Source organism: Cupressus sempervirens, chromosome 10 (assembly GCF_028749045.1).
Source record: "Cupressus sempervirens isolate cs-2001-9-10 chromosome 10, ASM2874904v1, whole genome shotgun sequence".
NCBI classification, from domain to species: Eukaryota; Viridiplantae; Streptophyta; class Pinopsida; order Cupressales; family Cupressaceae; genus Cupressus; species Cupressus sempervirens.
This window is the reverse complement of record NC_143127.1, coordinates 377988487-378009683: the sequence shown is the minus strand read 5'-3', so window position 1 is coordinate 378009683 and position 21197 is coordinate 377988487. Positions and strand designations below refer to the sequence as shown.

General features: G+C 35.5%; 1 protein-coding gene across 6 annotated transcripts in view; it reads left to right on the top strand.

Moving 5' to 3' along the window:
- The first annotated feature begins 16319 nt into the window (after positions 1-16319).
- LOC149534251 (uncharacterized) overlaps positions 16320-21197 on the top strand; it is a 286537-nt gene continuing 281659 nt past the window's right edge. For 5 of the 6 annotated variants that reach the window (XM_089806889.1, XM_089806887.1, XM_089806886.1 and 2 more), the window contains exon 1: positions 16364-17358. In XM_089806889.1, coding sequence (XP_089663015.1) covers positions 16666-17358 — 693 coding nt within the window. In that variant the 5' untranslated portion in view covers positions 16364-16665. Of the gene's footprint in view, positions 17359-21197 lie in introns of all 6 variants that reach the window. The other variant, XM_089806885.1, reaches the window with a different exon arrangement.

Here is a 21197-nt window from a genome sequence, read left to right as displayed (position 1 = left end):
AAGAGGTCACAGACAAAACTGCTGAAAAAAAATAGCACAGAAACAAAACTAGGAAAGCAAAAGGACAACAAAAAAGATAGAAAAGAACCAACTACCTGGCCTTAATCAGGTCCAGAGCTTGATTAGCTAGCATCTGCATGTTTTCCGCCATAGCCTTCACCTCATCCTTCTTGATTGTATCATCAATCTTTTTAGAATGGGCCCTAGTGTATTTGCTAGGACGTTGGCTATCAACCACTGGAGGAGAGTCCTAACCTTTATCCATGTCTAGTTTCTTCAATAGAGTAGACACATTGTCAGCCATTTGCTTAATTAACTTTTCAAGGTTGCACATCTTGGCTTCCATCATAGTTACCTTCTCCTGATTCGCATTGAAGTCTCTATCAATAGCCTTGTTCTTAGCCTCCAATTGTGAAATCTTCTACATAAGGATTTTAACATCCTCAGCTCTGCCAACCATATCCATGAACCTGTCAATATGTTGGCCGAGGGTGTGTTCACCACGAGAAATTTTACTAACATGCATGACAACCTTCCTAAGTTCCTGCATGCCACTACCAAGTGTTTGAATTTGGCTCTTCGTGACCCCAATTTCTTTCAATATAGCACCTAGGTTACCATGCATCCCTTTCACAGGCTTAGGGGTACCTTCAAGTCTATTCTCCCAACCCTCATGAATCCCCTATTCCTAGGTGTCCTCATCACTTGACTCCCCTTTAACTCCTAACTCCTTATCAGGGCGCCTAGACGGGTATCTTTTCTTTTCCAAGCATCAGGCTAGGGTATCATCATCATCAGAAGGGGATGAAGCCCTCTTCCCTCTTCCTTGGACTATCCTTAACCCTCCTCCCCTTTATCTTAGACTTCTTCTTATAAACCCTTAGCAGATCCTCCACAAAATCACTCTCCTTTTTAGAGTCAAAGTGACCCATGGCTCTCCTTTTCTTCTTAGATCTATTGCCAGTTCCCTTAACCACATAGACCTCATCCCCATCAGCCTCATCCCGGGTTTCAGAGTCATAACCCTTTTCTTGGGCACTCCCTTCTATTTCATAGTCAACATCTTTAATTTGACCCTTGCTCCTCACTATTTTTTTGGCCTTTAAAGTATTCAAAATAAGCACCATTAGACCCTCATGGCAGACATGTTCACCATTTGGGTCTTTTTTGTAAAGCTTGGATAGAGATAGTGAGAGACTGCTTTAACTAATAGCAGAAGTTAATTTTCACATTACACTTAAAATGGTTGGCCAGCATCAAGTGGTAACCATAACATTTGGTAAATCTCTCATCCAACGTTAAATATTCCATGATAACAAACATGACAAACTAGCATGGGCAGGATATTGAAGTCGGGTTGATGAAGGACTTACCAATTTTAACCAGGTGAGCTTTCTCAATCTCAAAGTCCACAAAATCATCCATAGCTCTGTTAGATAACTTTCGCTCCCTGTAGAAATTGAGACCCTCAAGCTCCAGGCCCGTAGCCTCAACAATCACCTCCTCTTTGATCTCCATGCACTGGTTACCCACCATAATCGAGCCCTCTTTCCAGGTTTTGAGAAATTGTTGCATGATGGCGAGATTGCCTCCATTCAATCTCTCCATAAACTCAGTGAAATTACCCCTTCTCAAAATCTCCCACACCTCTTCCTTCTTCATCCACTCCATGCAACTTCATGGTACAACTCATCTCCTCTTACCTCCCATTTGCAAAACACGAAAAATCACAGAGAACTTTGTTTGCAACTCCCAAATAAAGAGGGCCTCGCAAATGACAACGAACAACACCAAGGCAAAATAGACCCAAAATCCATGTGAGATTTTACATAAATCATTGGGAATTAAAGCACTAAACCCATGGTCACATACCTCGGTATCATACTCTCGTACTAACATATTCATTATTAGAAAACCTTTTGAGATGACCTCCATTTATCATTATGGAAAAGAAGTTGAGCCTCCAGCAGTAAGGGGTCATGAGTATCCTAAATAATAATTTGATCATTTCTACATGCCACATTTGCTGCCTAGTCAGCCGTCCCATTAGCCTCTCTAAAGTTATGGGAAATAACACATAATTCAAAAGAATTAATGATTTGAACAGACTCATAAATTATACTACTAATTGTCCATGAAGGTGTATTTTTTAACTCAAACAATTAATAATGTTGAGTGAATCCCCTTCTAACCAGATCCTTTTCAAGTTCAACTTTTTTGCATACAAAAGGCCATGGAGAGCAGCCAAGGCTTCAACAACGTGATAGGTTTGGGTACCAATTGGAATAGCTAAGCTTCCAACATTGTCCCCTTTAGAATTCCTTATCACAATACCACATCTTGCAATTCCGGGGTTACCTTTCAAAGCTCCGTCAAAGTTAATATTGTACCAATCATCAGGAGGGCAATCCCAACTAGCTTGTTCCCTAGGATTGAGCCTCTGGTCACCCAAAATCTCAGCCTTCAAATTCCAATTGAGAAGAACAATAGATTCCCAATCATTACAAGGTTGCTGATCTGGGGCTATATTTTTAATGTTCTTAATCAAAAGAGTCTTTATTTTATGGAAGACTTGAATCGGGTTGGATTCAACATCTCTAAAGATTCTATCATTACGTTCTTTCCAGATACCCCAAGCAACATATGGCAGAATGAAATCCCACAGTTTACCAATGAAGGAATTTTTTGAAGGAGCCTTCCAACTATTAAAGAAGAGCTGAAGATTGGAAGGGAAAACCCATTCAACCTTTAATAGATGAAATATAGAATCCCAAATCTTCACAGAAAAAGGGCAATGTAAGGTAATATGATCAAAAGACTCCCCATCATTCTTACAAAGTACACATCTATTAATAATAACAATCCCATGATTTTTAAGGTTATTCAAAGTAAGTACTTTGTTTTGCAGTAGGGTCCAAAATAAAATGTTAACCTTGGGTGTCATACCCTTCATCCACGCTTTAGCCCAACAAGGTTCATCATGGTTATCAAAAGAATCAGCATAGGCAGAGGCAATAGAAAAAACACCATTAGGTTCTTTTACCCCTATAAGTTCATCCTCCTTTTGATTTAAGAAAAAGGCATTAAGGCTCTTTCTGAGTTCAGCCAAATTGGGGTCAAGTCTAAAAAGATCCACCCATCCATTGTCTATCCAATAGTCTACCACAAGAGAACCAAATTGGGTCTTACACAAGTCCATATACCTGTTCCATCTTGGGTCATCACATAGGGGGTGATCCAAAAACCAAACATCTTCCCAAAAAAGAACTCTTCTTCCATTTTCAACCTTCCATTTTATCCCTTTTCTTATGATGTTTTTGAGCTGCTGAGAATTTTTCCAGATCATTGACCCCCCTTGAGCCACATTACTATTAAGGTAATGGTAGAGGTCAAGGTTATCAAAGTTGTATTTATCATTCCAGATATTCTTCCATTCCCCATCCTCATTATGCCATCTCCATAACAGTTTAGCCATTAAGAAATCATTCATGGAAGAAACTCTGTGTAGCCCAAGACCTCCCTTCTTATATGGCATGCAAACATTTTCCCAAGCAATAAGAGGGAATCTTTTTTTATTCGCCATAACCTTCCATAAAAAAGTTTTTTGAATCTTTTCAATAGCAAGGGCAAATTTTCTAGGAATTTTGAAAAGACTCAAAGCATACAGCGGGGCACTTTGCAAGATAGATTTAAGAACAACCACCTTACCAGCCTGACTGAGTAAAGATCCCTTTCAACCTTCAAGTTTTGAGTGAATTTTATCTATCAAAGAATGCCAAAAACTGTTAGGAGGGGATAAACCCATAGGTAAACCCAAATAGGAGCCTGGAAAGGAGCCAATCTAATAGCCAATAATATTTTTAATCTTCAATTGCCTTTCCATATTAACATTCATGAAGTAAATTAGACTCTTATTCTAGTTAATAAGTTGACCAGTAGCTAAGCCATAATCCCCCAAAGCCTTCTTCAAAATCCTAGCATTCTTCACCGAAGCTTCTCCCATAACAGTAGAATCATCAACAAATTGTTGATGGGAGCATACTAAAGCCGAGGAGGAAGGATAAAGACCCATAAAGACACCTTTAAGAACCAAACCATCTATAAATCTTCCCAAACACTCAGCTAAAATAATAAAAAGAATAGAGGAAATAGGTTCACCTTGTCTTAAACCCCTAGAAGCCTTGAAGAAAGAGGAAGAAGAACCATTCATGAGCACATAGAAAGAAGCTGACAACACCAGCATAAAAATGAGATCACAAAATCTCTTACTGAAGCCAAAAGCTTCCAAAACTCGGAGGAGAAAATGCCAATCCACTCTGTCACAGGCTTTAGAAAGATCAAGCTTTAGCAAGAAACCTTCCTTCTTAGAAATTGAAAGGGAGTGGATGTTTTCATGCACCATAATAATGGAATTCACAATCTACTTGCCTAGAACTAACCCATTATGCTGTCTAGAAATAATGTGAGGCAAAAGAGTCATGGTTCTTAGCGTAAGAACCTTGGAAATGATCTTGTAAAAAGAGTTACACAAACTGATGGGTCTGAACAAGTCCATACTATCAGCTCCCAACTTTTTAGGAATGAGAGCAAGGAATGTGCCATTCAACTCTTTAAGGATATTCTTGGACCCAAAAAATTCCTTTACTCCATTGCAAACATCCAATCCAATAATATGCTAGTACTTATGAAAGAAAAAGAGTGGGAAACCATTTGGACCAGGAGCTTTGTCTCCTTCAAAAGAAAAGACAACATGAGAAATCTCAACATTCGATGGAATAGAGGTGAGAAAAGAATTTTGGTCTGCAGAGACACAAGAAGGGATGCATTCAAGAAAAGAATCTTGTTTGTCCAGATCCAAATTGGATTCTTGCAATAGAGATTTGAAGAAGCCCATAGCCTCCCTTTTTATGGTCTCTTCAACTTCCGTAGATCCCTCATCTGTTTTAACTCTGCAAATTCTGTTAGCCATCTTGTGCTTGAGAGTTGACACATAGAAAAACTTAGTGTTACAATCACCCTCCTTAAGGAAGACCTTTCTAGAGTGCTACCTCCAAAAATTTTCCTCTTTGCCTATAATATCATGCAATTCAACCATTTTACCACTTTCTTCTTCCCTTGAAAAGGTTACGTAACCCTCCATTTGAATCTTGTCTTGAATATCTTTAAGCTCCTCAATAATCTTTTTTTATTCTCAAAGATATTACCAAAAGTATTTTTGTTCCAAATTTTAATCTTTTTCTTGACATTCTTCAATTTTGCAACAACTTTGAACATTGTTGTACCATCAACTTGAATGTCCCACCAATCCATGACAAGGGTCTCCAAACCCAGATGATGGGTCCACATTTTTTCAAATCTGAAAGGGAAGTTCTTATGATAATTAATCTTGTCAGCAACCAAAAAGATAGGGTAATGATCAGAATCCACCCTAACTTGAGCACTAAGGTTACATTTATAAGAAAGGAGCAATGTTTTTAACAAATTAAAGTTTGGAAATTAGTTGGCTTAAAACATTTGAGTGATATGAGCCCTGTTTTAGGAAGACAACTTCACAAATAAATTTTTAAGACTCGATAAGCTAAAGCACAATGAATAATCTTCTTGATTTAGAAAAACTAAAGATAAAAAACTTTATAAACTAAACTATTTAGATTGAATTTTTTTCTTTTATCGTGTTATACATTTATGTAAGTTAATATAGAATTAAATTAATTATTATACAAATAATATTTTTTATTAAATACATAAATAAGATATTAGAAAGTAAAATATTTTATTGATTAAATTTATATTCTATTAAATATATTTTAATAAAAATAAATAAATTTTACATTATATATGTTCATTATATAACTAGCTTTTGAAATTTATTGATTTTTTTTTATTTTAGTGATTATTTTATATATTAAAAAAATTTGATTATTAATTTTTAATTTAATTTAACTATAATATGAATTTTCTTTTTCTAATTTGTCATTCTTAAAGATATAAGGATATAATGTGACCTTTTTAAATTTTTATTCTAAATTTTATTTAATCTTTTTCTCAACAACTATCAAATTTATCTTTTTCGATTTTTTATTTATAACTTGTACTACATAAATTATCTAACAATCATATTTTTTTCATTTAATGTTTTTTATTAATTCTTAATTAGAATTAAAAATAAGAACTACCGTAAAATTTTAAAATGGCAAAATTTGACAGTCGTGCAAAAAAATCAAAGCAGGTCTTTGAGGGATCTCGAGATTTACAGAAAACACAATATGTTGTTAAAATTGTGAACAAGTTCTCCTTACTGGAAAACAATGAATATAACAAGGGCCAGAGACAACATTTCTGCAAGTCAAATCCACAATAGGAGGCGACCTATGGAAGATATCCTAAGCCAAGGAATCTATAGGCCAATTCCATCTGTGTCACACTAGATTTTGTTGGCAATTTTCATCCTCAGTCATTCTTTACTATTGAGAGCCTGAACGACCAATTTAGGGTTTTTAATTTCACTAAATATGCACTACCCAACCTCTACAAACGACCTCCTTTAGAATCTAATAAGTCTATTCCTTCCACTCCACGCCATTCCAATCCCCCTTGTATGGTTGAATCTCAAGATAAGTCTTTGCACCCCTATCTCCCTCCTCATTGGCGATCTGCAAAGAGGGTTAACATGATTCCTTTAAACCCTAAAGGAAAGACAGGTCCTAAGGCCAAACCATCAGCGAGGAAAATATCATCTACATTCACGATGATGAAATCAAAGTAGCTTGGAGTGAATGTCAAAAAATGGGAATTTTTGCAGTATGGATTGGCCCTAGCGAAGATTTGTTCTTTCTCTCAAATTGGTTAAAGGAAATTTGTCACAACCAGGTAAGTATCTCTTGCTTTTCAAATAAAATCCTTTACTTGCAATGTTTGAGTGTAAATATTAAAAAAGAATTTATGAATGTATCAAATTATTTTTTCAATGGACATATTGTCAAATTTGTAGATTGGTGTCCAGATTTTAAGTTAGAAGGGATAGATTTTAGGTGCACTATATGGTTCAATATTCAGGCTTTACCATCGAAATTGAAACAAATGGAAACCCTCAAATCAATAGGATCTATTATAGGACAAGTCATAGGGATAGATGTCTCCTTGCAATATTCCAACAATGTGAAATTATTGATCAAAACAAAGTTTAACTGATCTTCTCCTATTCACAAAAAAATGGTAACAAAGAAGACATCTTATGAGTTAATTTTACAAACATATGAAGGGGAGATATTTGAAATCATAAAGGCAGAGGATAATAAAAGGACAAACTTTGTATATCTACCTCACACCTTAGACTTGCTAAGTATGGTTTCAATGATAAGTACATAGAAAAAGGAGATGGGGACTAGATCGATAGAGTCAATCACATCCTCATAGTGTTATGGAAAGCTCGATACCTAATTTGATCTACAAAATACTGAATTGGATTATGGATACAGTTTAGAACCTAATAGAAGAATCAAATCCATCATTGTGGTTGAACACAAAGAAAGTGGTGAAGGGAGAAATAAGAAAGATGCATCACCAAACGAAGATCTAAAAAAGAAACAGAAAGTACCAAAGAGAAATCTAGGGTAGAGAAGAAGTCCAGACAAAGGGGAAGATAGAATAGACAATGAGATAAAGGCAGAAAGGATTCAAGAACAGGGCACTAATAGTGAAAATGGAGCAAATTCATATAGCACCAATAAGAGGGATCAACACATCAGAAACATTTCTTGTAGCAGAGTTCCAGCTAAACATTCATATCATATGAGAGAGATGGGCTTAGACAAAGAGATACCAACATCAACACAAAATATAGAAGCAGAGGGCCTTGGAAAAGATAGCATAGAGAACTTGGAAAATTCCTTGCTTTTTGAAGTAAATTCTAACAAAGATGAAGGAAATGGACGAATGAAGGTTGATAGACATACACAACAGTGTTAGAAGCAGGTCTCTGAAGACGGGATCACTACTCCTAGCAAAGAGGTTAGCATAAGGTCTTCCAAGTTTTGGCAAACTCCAGTAGCAATTATGAGCTCCCCTTTCACTCCAGACGATAAGCAAAAAGATTAGAATACTAAAGGTATAGACAACTCCTTGACAGTAGAAGTTCAGAATTTTCTAAACAAGGATATCATTATGGATCCTGTAGTGGATACTTTAAGTTCAAAAGATAAGGATTTGGACCTACTATCTGAAGAGTTACTCCAGGTGTTCGGTTGGGATAATATTGATAACAACTCAGATGCTCAAAAGGAGGAATTAATTCAAAAAATCCTTAAATTAGGAGGAGATAATTATTTTGCTGAAGATTTAAGAAGAGATCTACTAAAAATTGAGATTGAGGACAATATGGGGGGACTGACTAAGATATGTGAAAATGTGACAGAACATGAGGATAGGGGGATCAAAAGAGATAGCAGGGAAGGTATATATGGTGAAATTGGTGAGCAACAAAGAATAATTCATTAGATCATAAGTGAACTTGAGAATGAAGAACTGGAAGAGCAAAGTGGATTTATATCCTCCACTATTCAAAATGAAGCAAATAAAATTGAGGACCTTGGGTTATAGATGGACCAAGAAGGTTTTAGTTCACCTAAATATGGAAGAATAAAAGGCAAAAGAGGCAGGAAATCATTGAAGGAACTCAGAGAAGCAGATGGATTGAGCAAAGAATAAAGGAAGATAGATCAACTAATGAATAACGAGAAGGGGAAGTGCCTTCCCAAGGAAACATGAGGGTCATGACATCGAATACTAGGGGCTGAAATGCCCCTAGTAAAAAAAGGTTACTAAAGCATAATCTTAAAACCTTTGATTCAGATATAATTCTAGTTTATGAAACTAAGTTAAATAAAGCAAAAGGCACAAAATTAAATAAGTTGCTAGGCCTTTGGGATTCCATCTTTCAAGAATCATTGGGGGCTTCATGAGGTTTAGGTTTAATTTGGAATCCTCGGAAGGTAGCCATTTACTGTTTAATATCTACGTCTAATTGGATTAGTGCAAGTGTTCATAGTCTTAAATCATCCCATTAGTGTAGTGGGGAAAAGAGTAGTTTGGGATGAGATTAGCTCGTTCACTCTCCAATTTTAGGATAAAGTCTTTTTGGTAGGAGGTGATTTCAATACTATTCTAAACCTAGAAGAAAAGGTAGGTGGCATTCAACACCTCTCACAAGCATCGATAGATTTTAAAGCTTGGGTAGACAAGCATAATATGATTGACATTCCATCCTTTAATGGTAATTTCACATGGAATAATAGAAGGAAGGATTTTGCGTACATAGCTAAAAAATTAGATAGGTTTTTTATGATAAGAAATATAGATGATTTTAACTTAAATTTCCAATCCACCATTCTGCCTATTGTTGGGTCTTACCACTACCCAGTTCGTTTTGAATTCAGTAAGCCTGCGAAACTTGTTAGGAATCCTTTTAAATGTGAAAAGATGTGGTTCCAAGATCCTAATTTTATTAAGAACATTAGAGATTAGTCAAAGCTAGATAAATTTGAAGGTTCCAAGATGTTCATCTGTGTCTCTAAACTAAAAATGTTGAAAGAAAGGATACTTAGATGGAACAAAGAACATCTTAATAACATCTTTAAAGAAAAAATAGAGATAGAAGATAAACTAAAAAAATTGAACATAGATATAATTAAGAATGGCATGAATAATGATAGCTTTCTTCTAGAAAAATAATTTCTCATGAATAAAGAAGAAATATTTTGGAGACAAAAATTGCGAGAAAAATGGCTAAAAGAGGGAGATCAGAATACAAAATTCTTCCATAATTCCACTCTATTTAATATATCAAAGAGTAAAATCACCAGTGTTAAAAACAGCTTGGGTATGCAAACTGAAAATCCAAAAGAAATTGCAGATACATCTGTATCTAATTTTCAGAAAATATTAAATAATTATGAAGGAACAAATAGAGAGGCCCAAGCAAAAATGCTTAGATTTAACTTGAAGTTAATATCACCAAAAGAGAATAAGGCTTTAATTAAACCAATCACATTACAAGAAGTGAGATCGGTAGTTTTTAATATGAATCCGGACAAATCGCTAAGTCCAGATGGATTTTAGGCCTTTTTTTCTCTAGAAATGTTGGGATATTATTGGGGAAGATCTATGGAAAGCAATTAAAGCCTTGAGAAATGGAGGAGCCTTGCTAGCAGAGATCAACTACTCCTTTCTCACTTTGATCCCAAAAAGAATGAGCCTGAGGACCCAGGGAACTTTTGCCCTTTTGTGTTATGCAACACGATTTATAAGATTTTCTCTAAGATTCTAGCAAATAGACTTAAAGGTGTTTTTCCAAAGCTAATTTCTGAAGAACAAATAGGATTTTTCCTAGGTAGATCTATTCTCGATGACATCCTTACAATCTAAGAGACCATTCATTCAGCAATGAAAAACAAAGAGGCATGCATGTTCACGAAATTGGATATCCAAAAAGCATATGACATGATTGATTGGCATTTTCTATGCAAGGTCCTCGAAGCTTTTGGCTTCCCTCATCAATGGATAGATTTAGTTTTTAAATTTATATCTACTCCTAAAATCTCTATTCTCATTAATGGAACACCCAAAGGTTTCTTCGAAATATCAAGAGGTTTAAGACAAAGAGATCTGCTATCTCCCTACCTATTTATCATTATGGCGGAAGCCTTTGGGAGAGCAATAACAAAAGCCTATTGTAATCAGGAAATCTCGAGGGTCATTGTGGCTAGTAATATGTCGAATATCACACATCAACAATATGCAGATGACACGATTCTACCTAGTAAGAGTATAATTGTAGAAGCTTTGGGTTTTAAGGCCATCATTAAGTCTTATATGGATGCCTCAGGCCAAAAAGTAAATGAAAACAAATTGAAATAGAAATGGAAGATCAGATTTGCAAAATTATGGGTTATAGGAGAGGTCAGTTTCCGTGCAAATACCTAGGAATTGCCTTGGACAAGGGCTCAAGATCAAGTAAGATTTGGCATAACACTCTTGACAAGCTAGATGTGAGGATTGGAAGCTGGAAAGATAAATGGATTTCTAAAGTAGGAAATATAACAAAGATTAGTTCTATCCTATCTACCATCCCAACCTTCCCTCTTTCCTGTCTTCCCCTCTCTAGAAGTTCGCTATTGAAATTTGAAGCCAAACTAAGGAATTTTTTGTGGAAAGATTGTGATAAAGATAAAAAATTGGCACTCATCAAATGGGAAAATATATGCAAACCCAAGGATATGGGGGGTTTAGGGATTAAGAATCTGCAATGGCAAAATGAAGCTTTAGGTGCGAAATTAATCTAGTGTCTTTATAAAGAGCAAGAGCAAAAGTGGGCTAAGATATATTACACAAATACCTCAATCCAGAGGATCCTTTGTCATTATTCAAAATGATAAATCTACCTAAATGTTCTAAAAGTTGGCATTTTATGATAAGATGTCGTCCTTTAATATGTAACTTTCTCACTTGGGATGTGGGTCTGGGTGATAAAGCCTTATTTTGGGACGATTCCTGGGATGACCTTCCTCCAATTTCTGCTAGTCCCTTCCCTAAGGATCTAAAGAAGAAGTTGGTTTCACTATGGGGGGATAAATTGGGTAATTATAAGACTAAAATTTTTGTGGAAAGAACCCAAAGATGGGTTTGGAGATCAGTGGAAGGGTTGGGGTTAGACTCTCTATCCAGTGAGGCTTATGAGAAAATTTTGTTAGCTAGGAAGATTAAGCAAGTAGAAAGGGAAGATGAACTAATTTGGGCTGCCTCGAATGATAGAAGATACAGTGTGAAAAGTGGATATAATGCTTTGATTCATTCTTATAGATGGAGTAAAATTGAAATTCCTCTCAAACTTTGCTGGGATTCAGCTTGCCTTCCTAAGGCAGGCTTCTTTTTATGGCTAGCATTCCAAAATAGAATCTTGATAACTAACAGATTAGCTAAATTCGATGTTTTAGGCCCTTCAAGGTGTGTGCTATGTAAACAGAACTACAAGGACATGGATCATCTTTTATATAGATGTCCTTTTGCCTAGACATGCTGGGACTAGCTTAAAAATAGGTTAGGGTGGTCTACTTCGATGTCAGAATCTTTCACAAATTTCCTTAAAGCCTGGCCCATGGGCATGATTAAAGGAGTATATAATAAACTATGGAATCTATGCCCCTCTATTGTGGCTTAGGAGATTTGGAAGGAGAGAAATCATCACATTTTTCGTGAAGTTGAATTGAAATTAGAGGAGTTACTATTAAAGATAGAGGCCTGTATAGTGGAAGTGATGAATTCCCATCTGAGGAAATCCATGAAAGAGGAAGGTTCTTTCTTGATTTGGGATGGTAAAATGAAGAAGAACTGGACCGACTTGATTAATCCACCTCTTGTATACTTTAAGAAAAGTAAGGAGGAAAGGAATAGATGTAGATGGGCGCCCCCCCCCACCATGGATGGTTCAAACTCAATTTTGATGGGGCTGCTAGAGGTAATCCTAGGGTGACAAGTATAGGTTGTATCATTAACAATGATACAGGTAAGTGGGTAGCAAAGAAATCTTTATCCATTATGCCTACTTCTAACAACCTAGTAGAGCTAGAAGCTTTGGACAAGGGTTTGTAGTTATGTAATGAATTAAGTTTGAATAGGATCATCATTGAAGGTGATTCTCAGATAATCCTAAATGCGGTTAGGAAGAGTGTTACCCCCAATTGGGTCTTGAACTCAAAATTAGGTGAAGTTCTTGGGCTTATGGATCAATTTGAGGAAGCTCAAATATGTCATATTTTTCGAGAAGGAAATCAGAAAGCAGATAGTTTAGCCAACAAAGGAGCTGATGGGGTAAATTTTTAGATTTATAATGATGGGTAATTTATCTCACCCTAGTGAGATTATCCTTATAGGCTTTTCCCTCTTTCCTTTAATAGGTTAATATCACTTTATATATTCATTCTTATCTTCTAATCTCAGTTTGTTGGTTAGGTCTTGGCCTTAGTTTGTAGAGAGTTCCCTTTGTTATAGATTCTTTATCCTATTTTAACCTACTTTGTGGAGTTTTGGGATTTGGATATAAGCCCATCATTTCACTCCAGTTTTTCTATCATTAGTAATGGTGGCATTCTATCAATCATTACTTGTTCTCAAGGTCATGGGTATTTGATTATAGCATTTTGAATTTTCCCTATGACTAGGATGGCTATCTTCAGCCAAATGAGATCATGCTAGGTTGGGATTCTAGAGGGCTTTCTTGTCATTTTTATTGGAGTCGTTATCCCTATATACTGGCTAATTGAGATTAGTGAACATGGATTCGAATGTTTATCTATTCCATACCACTGAATCCCGTACCATGGCATTTTGTGGGAATTTTAAACTAGAACGGTGGAATTAGATATAGAATCCTATGGATGACATGGCAAGAATTGCAGTTAGCAAAGCAATCGGGGAGGGGGTCTTTGATTATACATTTACATGGAGAACCAATAATGACATAATTGGTTCATTCATCGGATGTATGGCAAGGGCAAAGCTGAACTTTGAGGATACTATTCGTCTTTGTCGCAAAATCTTCGACCCCACATGGAGGAAGGGGCTAGAACAAGCAATATGCAATATTGATGATAAACTAAGGATCCCACTACCAGAGAAGTACATGGAATTTCCACCAGGTTTTCCAAAGCTAAGGGTCATTTTTCGTTGCCTAGCCTTAATTATTTGGGAGAATTATGCATTTTATAGTGAATGGCCCAAAATGGAGGCCAGTATCCAATTCCTTCTTCGCTGGAGGGGCATTGTGGAGGAGGAGAATAAAGACTGGTTAGTCAATTACCTAAAAGCAGTTAATGCTTATATTTAGCCTGAAGTTTCCTTTGAAGATCTAGAAGCCTTAGATTTCTACACGTCGAATGTGGAAAAGACTAGTAGGGAAAAATTTGATTTTGAATTTCCCCTTAATTATTAGGCTGAGAACCCTAATGACATTTTGGATATCATAATGGTATACAAGAAATAAGCTATGTTTAATGTTTAGGTAATATATCATAGTTTGTAATAGTCAAATTATATGATGCTAGGGTTCGCATTTTCTGTATAGCTTCATGCCCAGTTTTGGTTTGTATTGGTAGAATTATGTATATGTATATAGTAGAATACAGGTGGAATATTGTATATAGATCTTTCTATCATTATGAAGATACTAGATCCTGTGACTTCTTCTAGACAATGTAAAGCAGATTGGCTATATGATCTTTATATAAATAGTAATGGTTAATATAATGACATGTATCTCTTTCTGTGTTGGGTTCTTGGTTAAGAGTAATTGGTATGATAAATGGATAGCAGATGGTGATTATCCTGATTAATGCTAGAGTTGGATATTTTATTTTGGTTGTTGGTTTTATAGACTTTTTATATTTCACTGAAATTATATGGATGTAAGACATGTACTCTACTTACCTTAACTCAGCTTAGGCCTCCTATTTACTCAATTGAGGAGGTGTAATATTTGGGCTACAGTGATCATGTTGTAGATATTAGTGGGATTTTTTGGCAGATTTACTCTTGTGAATCCAATTATGTTGAGGGTCTCTGTATTGGCCTCTCGGTGGGATTCTATCGCTCAATTGAGCCGTCATTTTTTCTCATATTGACTAATTCTTAGGGTCTGATGTAGATTAGTCGATTAGGCCCTGGATGTATGGAGTATTAATTCTCTTTAAATAGTTTTACTGATCTAATAATTCTTGATCTGAAGGGTAGAGGTATCCATTAACCCTATATTGACAAAGATCTGAGGTGATACGAGCTCTTGATGATTAAGCCAATATGTATGTTTGGGCAAGTTGTAGTATGTAAGATAAGATTTAGATAGCTTGATCACGATACTGGAGCATCAAGTTGGTGCTCTGGCTTGATATGACTAATTCTTCATAGTGATGCTTTTAGTATCTATTTTAAAAGCTAGATACTTTGGTGGGTATTCCTTAAATAGGGGATTGTATAACTCAAATTTTAAACTTAAAGGTCGCTGTTAGCTTACATTGATTATCTTGATTAAAGTGGATTAAATTAGGCTTAGTATATAGAGTATTGTGGTTATCAGATTGCTTTCCTTATTCATTATTAATCTGCATGATTATGAATTGCTATAGTCCTTCTATGGATGCATTTCAGATTAGGGTAACCGTTAACAATGAAAGGTTGATTATTTCATGCATATTTTGTCTCTAACCTTGATTCATGGAGTAGATATAGAAAGGATGGTTATTAGCACTACAAGGAGAAGTGAGATCACAAGGAGAATGTGCATATAGATTGATGTACCCTACATGGTTTTGTTAAAGCTTTTACCCAAATGTATCAGTATTATGTCATTAAATTGGGATGCATTCCCAATCCTTTGTATAGTTATTGGTTATTTGGTTTTGTGTAAGTTGGTGACTAGGGTATGCCTCTTTTAAAATGTAATAATAAAGGACGCTTGTCCTGGGCTAGACTGGAGGTTTTCTTCTCCATTCTTCCTACCAGTGCTTGTTTGAACGGAGACAGTTGTTGTACTTTTTTCTTTTATGATAATAAAATTTCAATACCTCAGCCGTTTACTGATTAAAAAAAATTAAAAATAAATAAATTCTTAATTAGAATATACTTTTATATCTTTTAAATAAATGTAAAATTTAAAATCCTTACTTAATTTCTATTTAATTTATTTAAAAAATAAAAAATAAAAAATTATTTACATTACCTACCTTACATATCTATTATTTTTACCTATTTTTACCTATTTAGTATTTTTTCACCACTTTTCATCTACCATATGATAGTGCTATGTAATATTTCTACTTTCCAATTCAATGAAATTCAACTTATGTCTTTTAAATAACTCTAGAATTTTTACTTTCTTAATTTTATTTAATCTTTAAATTTATCTTTTTCTCTTTTCCAATTTATAACTTCATACTATATCTCTTAATTATATTTTACTTTGTATCTTTTAAATTAAAGTGAAATACATCTTTTATATATTTCTTTTAATAAGCATAAAACTTCTCTTTAAATGACCACATCAGCAATTTAGAATTTTATTATCTCAATACTTCATTTTAACTACTTATATTATTTTAGATTTACAAACACATTCCAAACACATGTTCTTGAGCCAAACTATCTATTTCCAAGATTTATTAGAAAGTGTCTCATAATTTGCAGCCTTTACAAATAGGAAATTAGATAAATTGAAATTTATGCATTTTTTAAAAATGTAATTATATTAATTCATTATATCAAGTTAAATTAATACATGTAGCTCATTATATTATCCTATCTTTGAAGGAACTTAGCTGCTCTGCAGCCTTATTAGTTTTAATTTGTTCCTTGTTTTTTTTCGATAATTCTAATTAGCTTATCCTGCAAAATACATCAGGGATCCATGTTCTGCAGACGAAGAATTTCATTTAAATTCGTGAAGTAGCCTGAGACAAATCTGCAGTGCTTCTACGCACGAAGAGTATTCAGAGAGCGGTAATGCTTTCTACGTCGTTTAACATCATCTCGTTAAGAACGTTTAAAATCTAAATATTCTATGAATTTCCAAGCTAAGCCAAATGACAAAAGTTTGGTTTGATTAGGAGCCGAATCCTAGACATGGAAGCAACAATTTCAGGATGTAAAAATACGTTACCGTGCACATCAGGCACGAATAAAGCAGTGCCTAAAATTCCCCTTCACACTGGATTTATAGTACAACAGCTTAATCTGAGGCCAACACTCCTCTTTCCAGGGTTACGAGACAATCTTAAAAGCAACAATAATTTGCCCTTTAATAATACCCCGGCACATCAGAAATATGGATCGGTTAATGTACCTAAAGCACAAATGTCATCTAGTGACAATGCTGAAACATCGGCGAATAAAATTCAAATATCAGTCCGAACCCTAGCTGTGGCCTTCTGCTTCGGGGGCGTCGCAGGATTTTTGCGTACATTATTTTCCGTGCTTCCGCCTGATTTTGGAAAAAGGTGGCACAAACTTGTTCATGAAAAGGATCATGATAGTGTCAGCATTGGCACTGAATCGGGAGCGGGAACAATTATTTATGACTGTCATGGGGCTGTCATTGCGAAGATTGTTCCGCCGAGTAGTGATGTGAGGGGTGGAAAAGGTAGAAAGGAACGGCGTCCCTTACGAGCGAGTGATATTCCCTCATTCATGTGGCAAGCTGTTGTTGCGTCGGAAGATCGCCGTTTCTTTGAGCATCACGGTATTGATCCTAAAGGACTTGCGAGAGCTGCCTTGTCCATGTCTGCTGGCGGTGGGGGAAGCACCATTACACAGCAGGTCTGGGCATTCTTTTCGTCTTTTGGCATTTATTTATATTTTGTGATTTCACATGGGTAATAATTCTGATAAAGAGCTGGATAATAATTGTGAGATAAAATGAGATACGTGCACTAGTTCTAAAAGATATTTGAATTAAGAAGCACAACATTGGGAGGTTTGTTATTGACATATATTATGTGTCTGTCCCACATTCATAACTATCAAGCAAAGGATGGGATAGTAATTGTGATGCAAAATGGAATAAATGCATTCTCACTGCCCATGATAATAATTGAGAAAAATATTGTTGAAAACCAGTGAACAGCAGTAAAGCCCTATTTTGCTTTCGAAGTTTTATTGCCTTGCTGTAAATTTTTATCATGAGTTACCTGCTTTTTTTCAACATTCCACTTTTCAAATATGGCAAACGAGGACCACCCTGCAAGCTGTACCGTTACATGTCCTAAATGTCTTCATATATATAGAGCACTTCATAATATAGTGCCATTCCCATTGAACCCTGCCCAAGGTGCAGAAATTACATATTGGCTCTTTCCAACTTTCTTTTGGAACCTTTTATCTATCAATTTCACATCTGAGCTGGTGCAAATCTGTCCTTAGTTATGCTGTAAACCTAAAATTGTTCAAGTGGAAAAACCAAATTTTCCTCACTAAGGTCATCTTAGATATTACATCACAGTGTTTTAACTTTTGACTATCTGATCGGGGTATTCGCAAAGTGGTGTATATATAAGTGGGATTTTTGTCATTTCACATTCATCTTTTATTCCACCAGCAGATTAATTCTATGTCTATAATTTTTTGAATTAAATCAAAGTAGGTTGTTTTGAGTCAAACTTTGTATTGGTAAATCTGTATATTTAAATTGTAGCTTTAAATGCAATTTAAGTATCTCCTTCACAAATCATGTGCTGTACACGTGTTTAACTCTTTCTTGTCCCACAAATTTACCAGTGTCTGATTGAGCGAGTGTAGTCAACATTAATTAGTGTTTTTCCTTCAAATTTGTATCACAAGTGAATATTGGTCTTTGCTTTAGTTGATAAGAACTTGAGCTGTTCATTTATGCTTGATAGTTTACCCTTGTTTAAATGTAAAAATCTTACGATGGGCACCTGACTATTGACAGTTTGGTGCTTGCATATGGGGCAAAAATATTGCCCATTAGATATTTATAATGAATGCAATACCCCTTTGAAATCATTTATGGTGTGTGCACTAGTAAATCTTGTTTATAGTTTAGATTTTAAGTTTAGTTAGACCTTAGGGAGCGCCCTCTTATAATTTGAATAATAATTCTGTTGTATATGCTATTCATTTTGTGCCATCTGACAACAGACAGATTAAAATGCCAATGAGTTGGACTATGAGCGTCTTCATTTCCATTTGACTTTTGCCCCTATGCATGTTTTTTGGTCATGTACATAGGTGGGATTGAACTCAATGATACACTTTTGCTTTTTCATTTGTGGTTGCTTTGTCCACACTTTTGTTTTAATTTTCTCTCACATAGTCTCAACCTCTTGATTGGTAGTTGGGTATTCTTGTAGCTTGATATTCCACTTTCTTATCCATAATTTGTTTTGTTTCATCCATGTCCTCTTTCTGCTGCTTAGTTCTATAATAATAGCATTTGGACACTTCTACTCCTCTATGTTCTCTATTTTCTTTATAGGGTCTGGTAGAGAAATCATAGTTGTTGCTTTTGCTGGAAGCATCTTGTTTCTATGAACTTTCATATCTTGTGCTTTGGTCACCCAAATAGAAGATAAATTGATTTGAAATGCATTCATCCTGTAAAAAGTTATCTTAGCTTGTAAACATGTTTGTGTGTGTCTTGCAATTTCTTTATGCTCTCTAGTTCGAGTTTAAGTAGCCTTTGATGGTAGCCTATAGATTTGCCTTTGAAGCCCTAAAAATGCCTTGTGTCTATGCCAAAGGTGAAACTCATAATTCCTTCTGTGCTGAAATTCATATTCTGAAGCCTACCCGTATACTTCTTTTATTGTTTGTACATTGACCTCTCATAGCTGGTCAACACTAACTTACATCATGTGCTAAATTCTTTTAGCACTGGCAATATGGTGTGGCCTACTTTTATTACTCTCTGTGTCCTTTTCCCACTAGCCCTTGGTTTTTGCCCTTGATCTCATTAACCTTTTGTCACTGCCCTTCAGAATATGTTCTTAAGTGTAGGGTTGAGCATGAATTGAGCTACCTTGCATTCCAATTCTTATGTCTGCAATAGCAAATACTTTCAACTCCATTGAATTTTGGGACATAGGGTTCTTTACTGTCTCCATTTGAGCAGTGTCTTCAAGTCTGCATTCCCATCCCTTTGTTGGGTACCCTTTGATCTTGCCACTAAGGGTATGTTTGTACTGATGATAGAGGAATGTCTTAGGGTTCACCTACCACTTTCATGTATTTGTTGCTACCTGGATGTATATTTAGATACTTCATGTTACTTGTTGGAGTTTTGTTGCAAAGTTCTTGTATGGAGTTTCCTTGACCTACTTTGGTTGTTTATCGACATTGAGATATTTTCTCATTTCCTCTCTTGCTTTTATAATAACAAATGATGTTCTTTCTTGACACTGATTTACAAATAATCTATTTTGTTGAAACTACAAATCACATATAGAGTCAAACCAAAGAAGACTACTTTGCTTGGATAACCTCTATAAGGATATACCTTTAAAGAGTGTTCTGTATATACATAACAAACTCATTGGCATTAAGTGCCCACTCCCTTGGTAAGGAAAGTTATAAATCTACTTATTCCTACAAAACCAAGATGGAGTTCTTGTGATGTCTCCAACTCAAACTGTAAGGCTTACGAGTGCATTGGCTCTCCTTTCATTGGATTACCTTAGAGAAAGAGGACATAGAGCGTTGTTGGGTAATCATGGAGTCTTTGGCTTGTGTTCTATTTTATTCTTATGTTGTGGGCACTCTACTTATGCAACTTAAGTGAACTAATGTGATTTTACATTGTGGGCACATCTTATTATGCAACATAAGTGACTCCTAGCCGAAAGACTTAAGTTGTCCCCCTTTACACGTACTTTAAATAAGTGATTTTAGTAAGCATTGCTTAGGGGATCTGGACTTTCATAGAGCCCATTGGATCATTTTTGTGTCTAAATGTGGAGCATTGAATTGAGTTGGTAGTCGATCAAGGGTTGAGGTTAAATCATCCTTTTAGGATTTATTATATCATAGTTTTGGGACTCTGTGAGTCAGAGCAAGACTCGTTGAGTCTGAGCCAGAGTCCATCAAACCGAGGCAAATTGCCTCTGGCCTTGGACTCAACAGAGTTTTGACAGAGTCACCAATGGACTCGCCGAGTCCAGAGAATCTTCTAACTCGCAAAGTCCTGAGCTCTGCACTCTCTCTGGCAACAACACTCATAAATTGCAAAAAATAATAAAATAAAAGGTTTAAGTGAATTGTTTGTGCTTTGTATAACATCAATTTGACCTAAAAAGGTCATTCCATCCTTTTTTAATGCTTGTGATAGAGAGAAAAGAGTTAGAGAAGGGTATTGGGGTTTTGAGAGAGAAATTAGCACACTGCTTGGTTCTCCCATATCGATTGTTGATTTTTTGTGCAACTTTGTAGCTTGCACTTGAGTGTTGAAGCTATAGGAAGCATTTGGAGGAGGCTTCTACAAACTTACTTGCATTTCCATTGTTTGTGCAAAAATTGAATGATCTTGTTTTTGTTCACTACAACCTTCGCATTCGCCATAGACAGATCCAGAGTGCCGATATATCACCGATTGTATTAGAGAATGTTGATCCACACACAGAGTGGAACACAAAAATTATTGA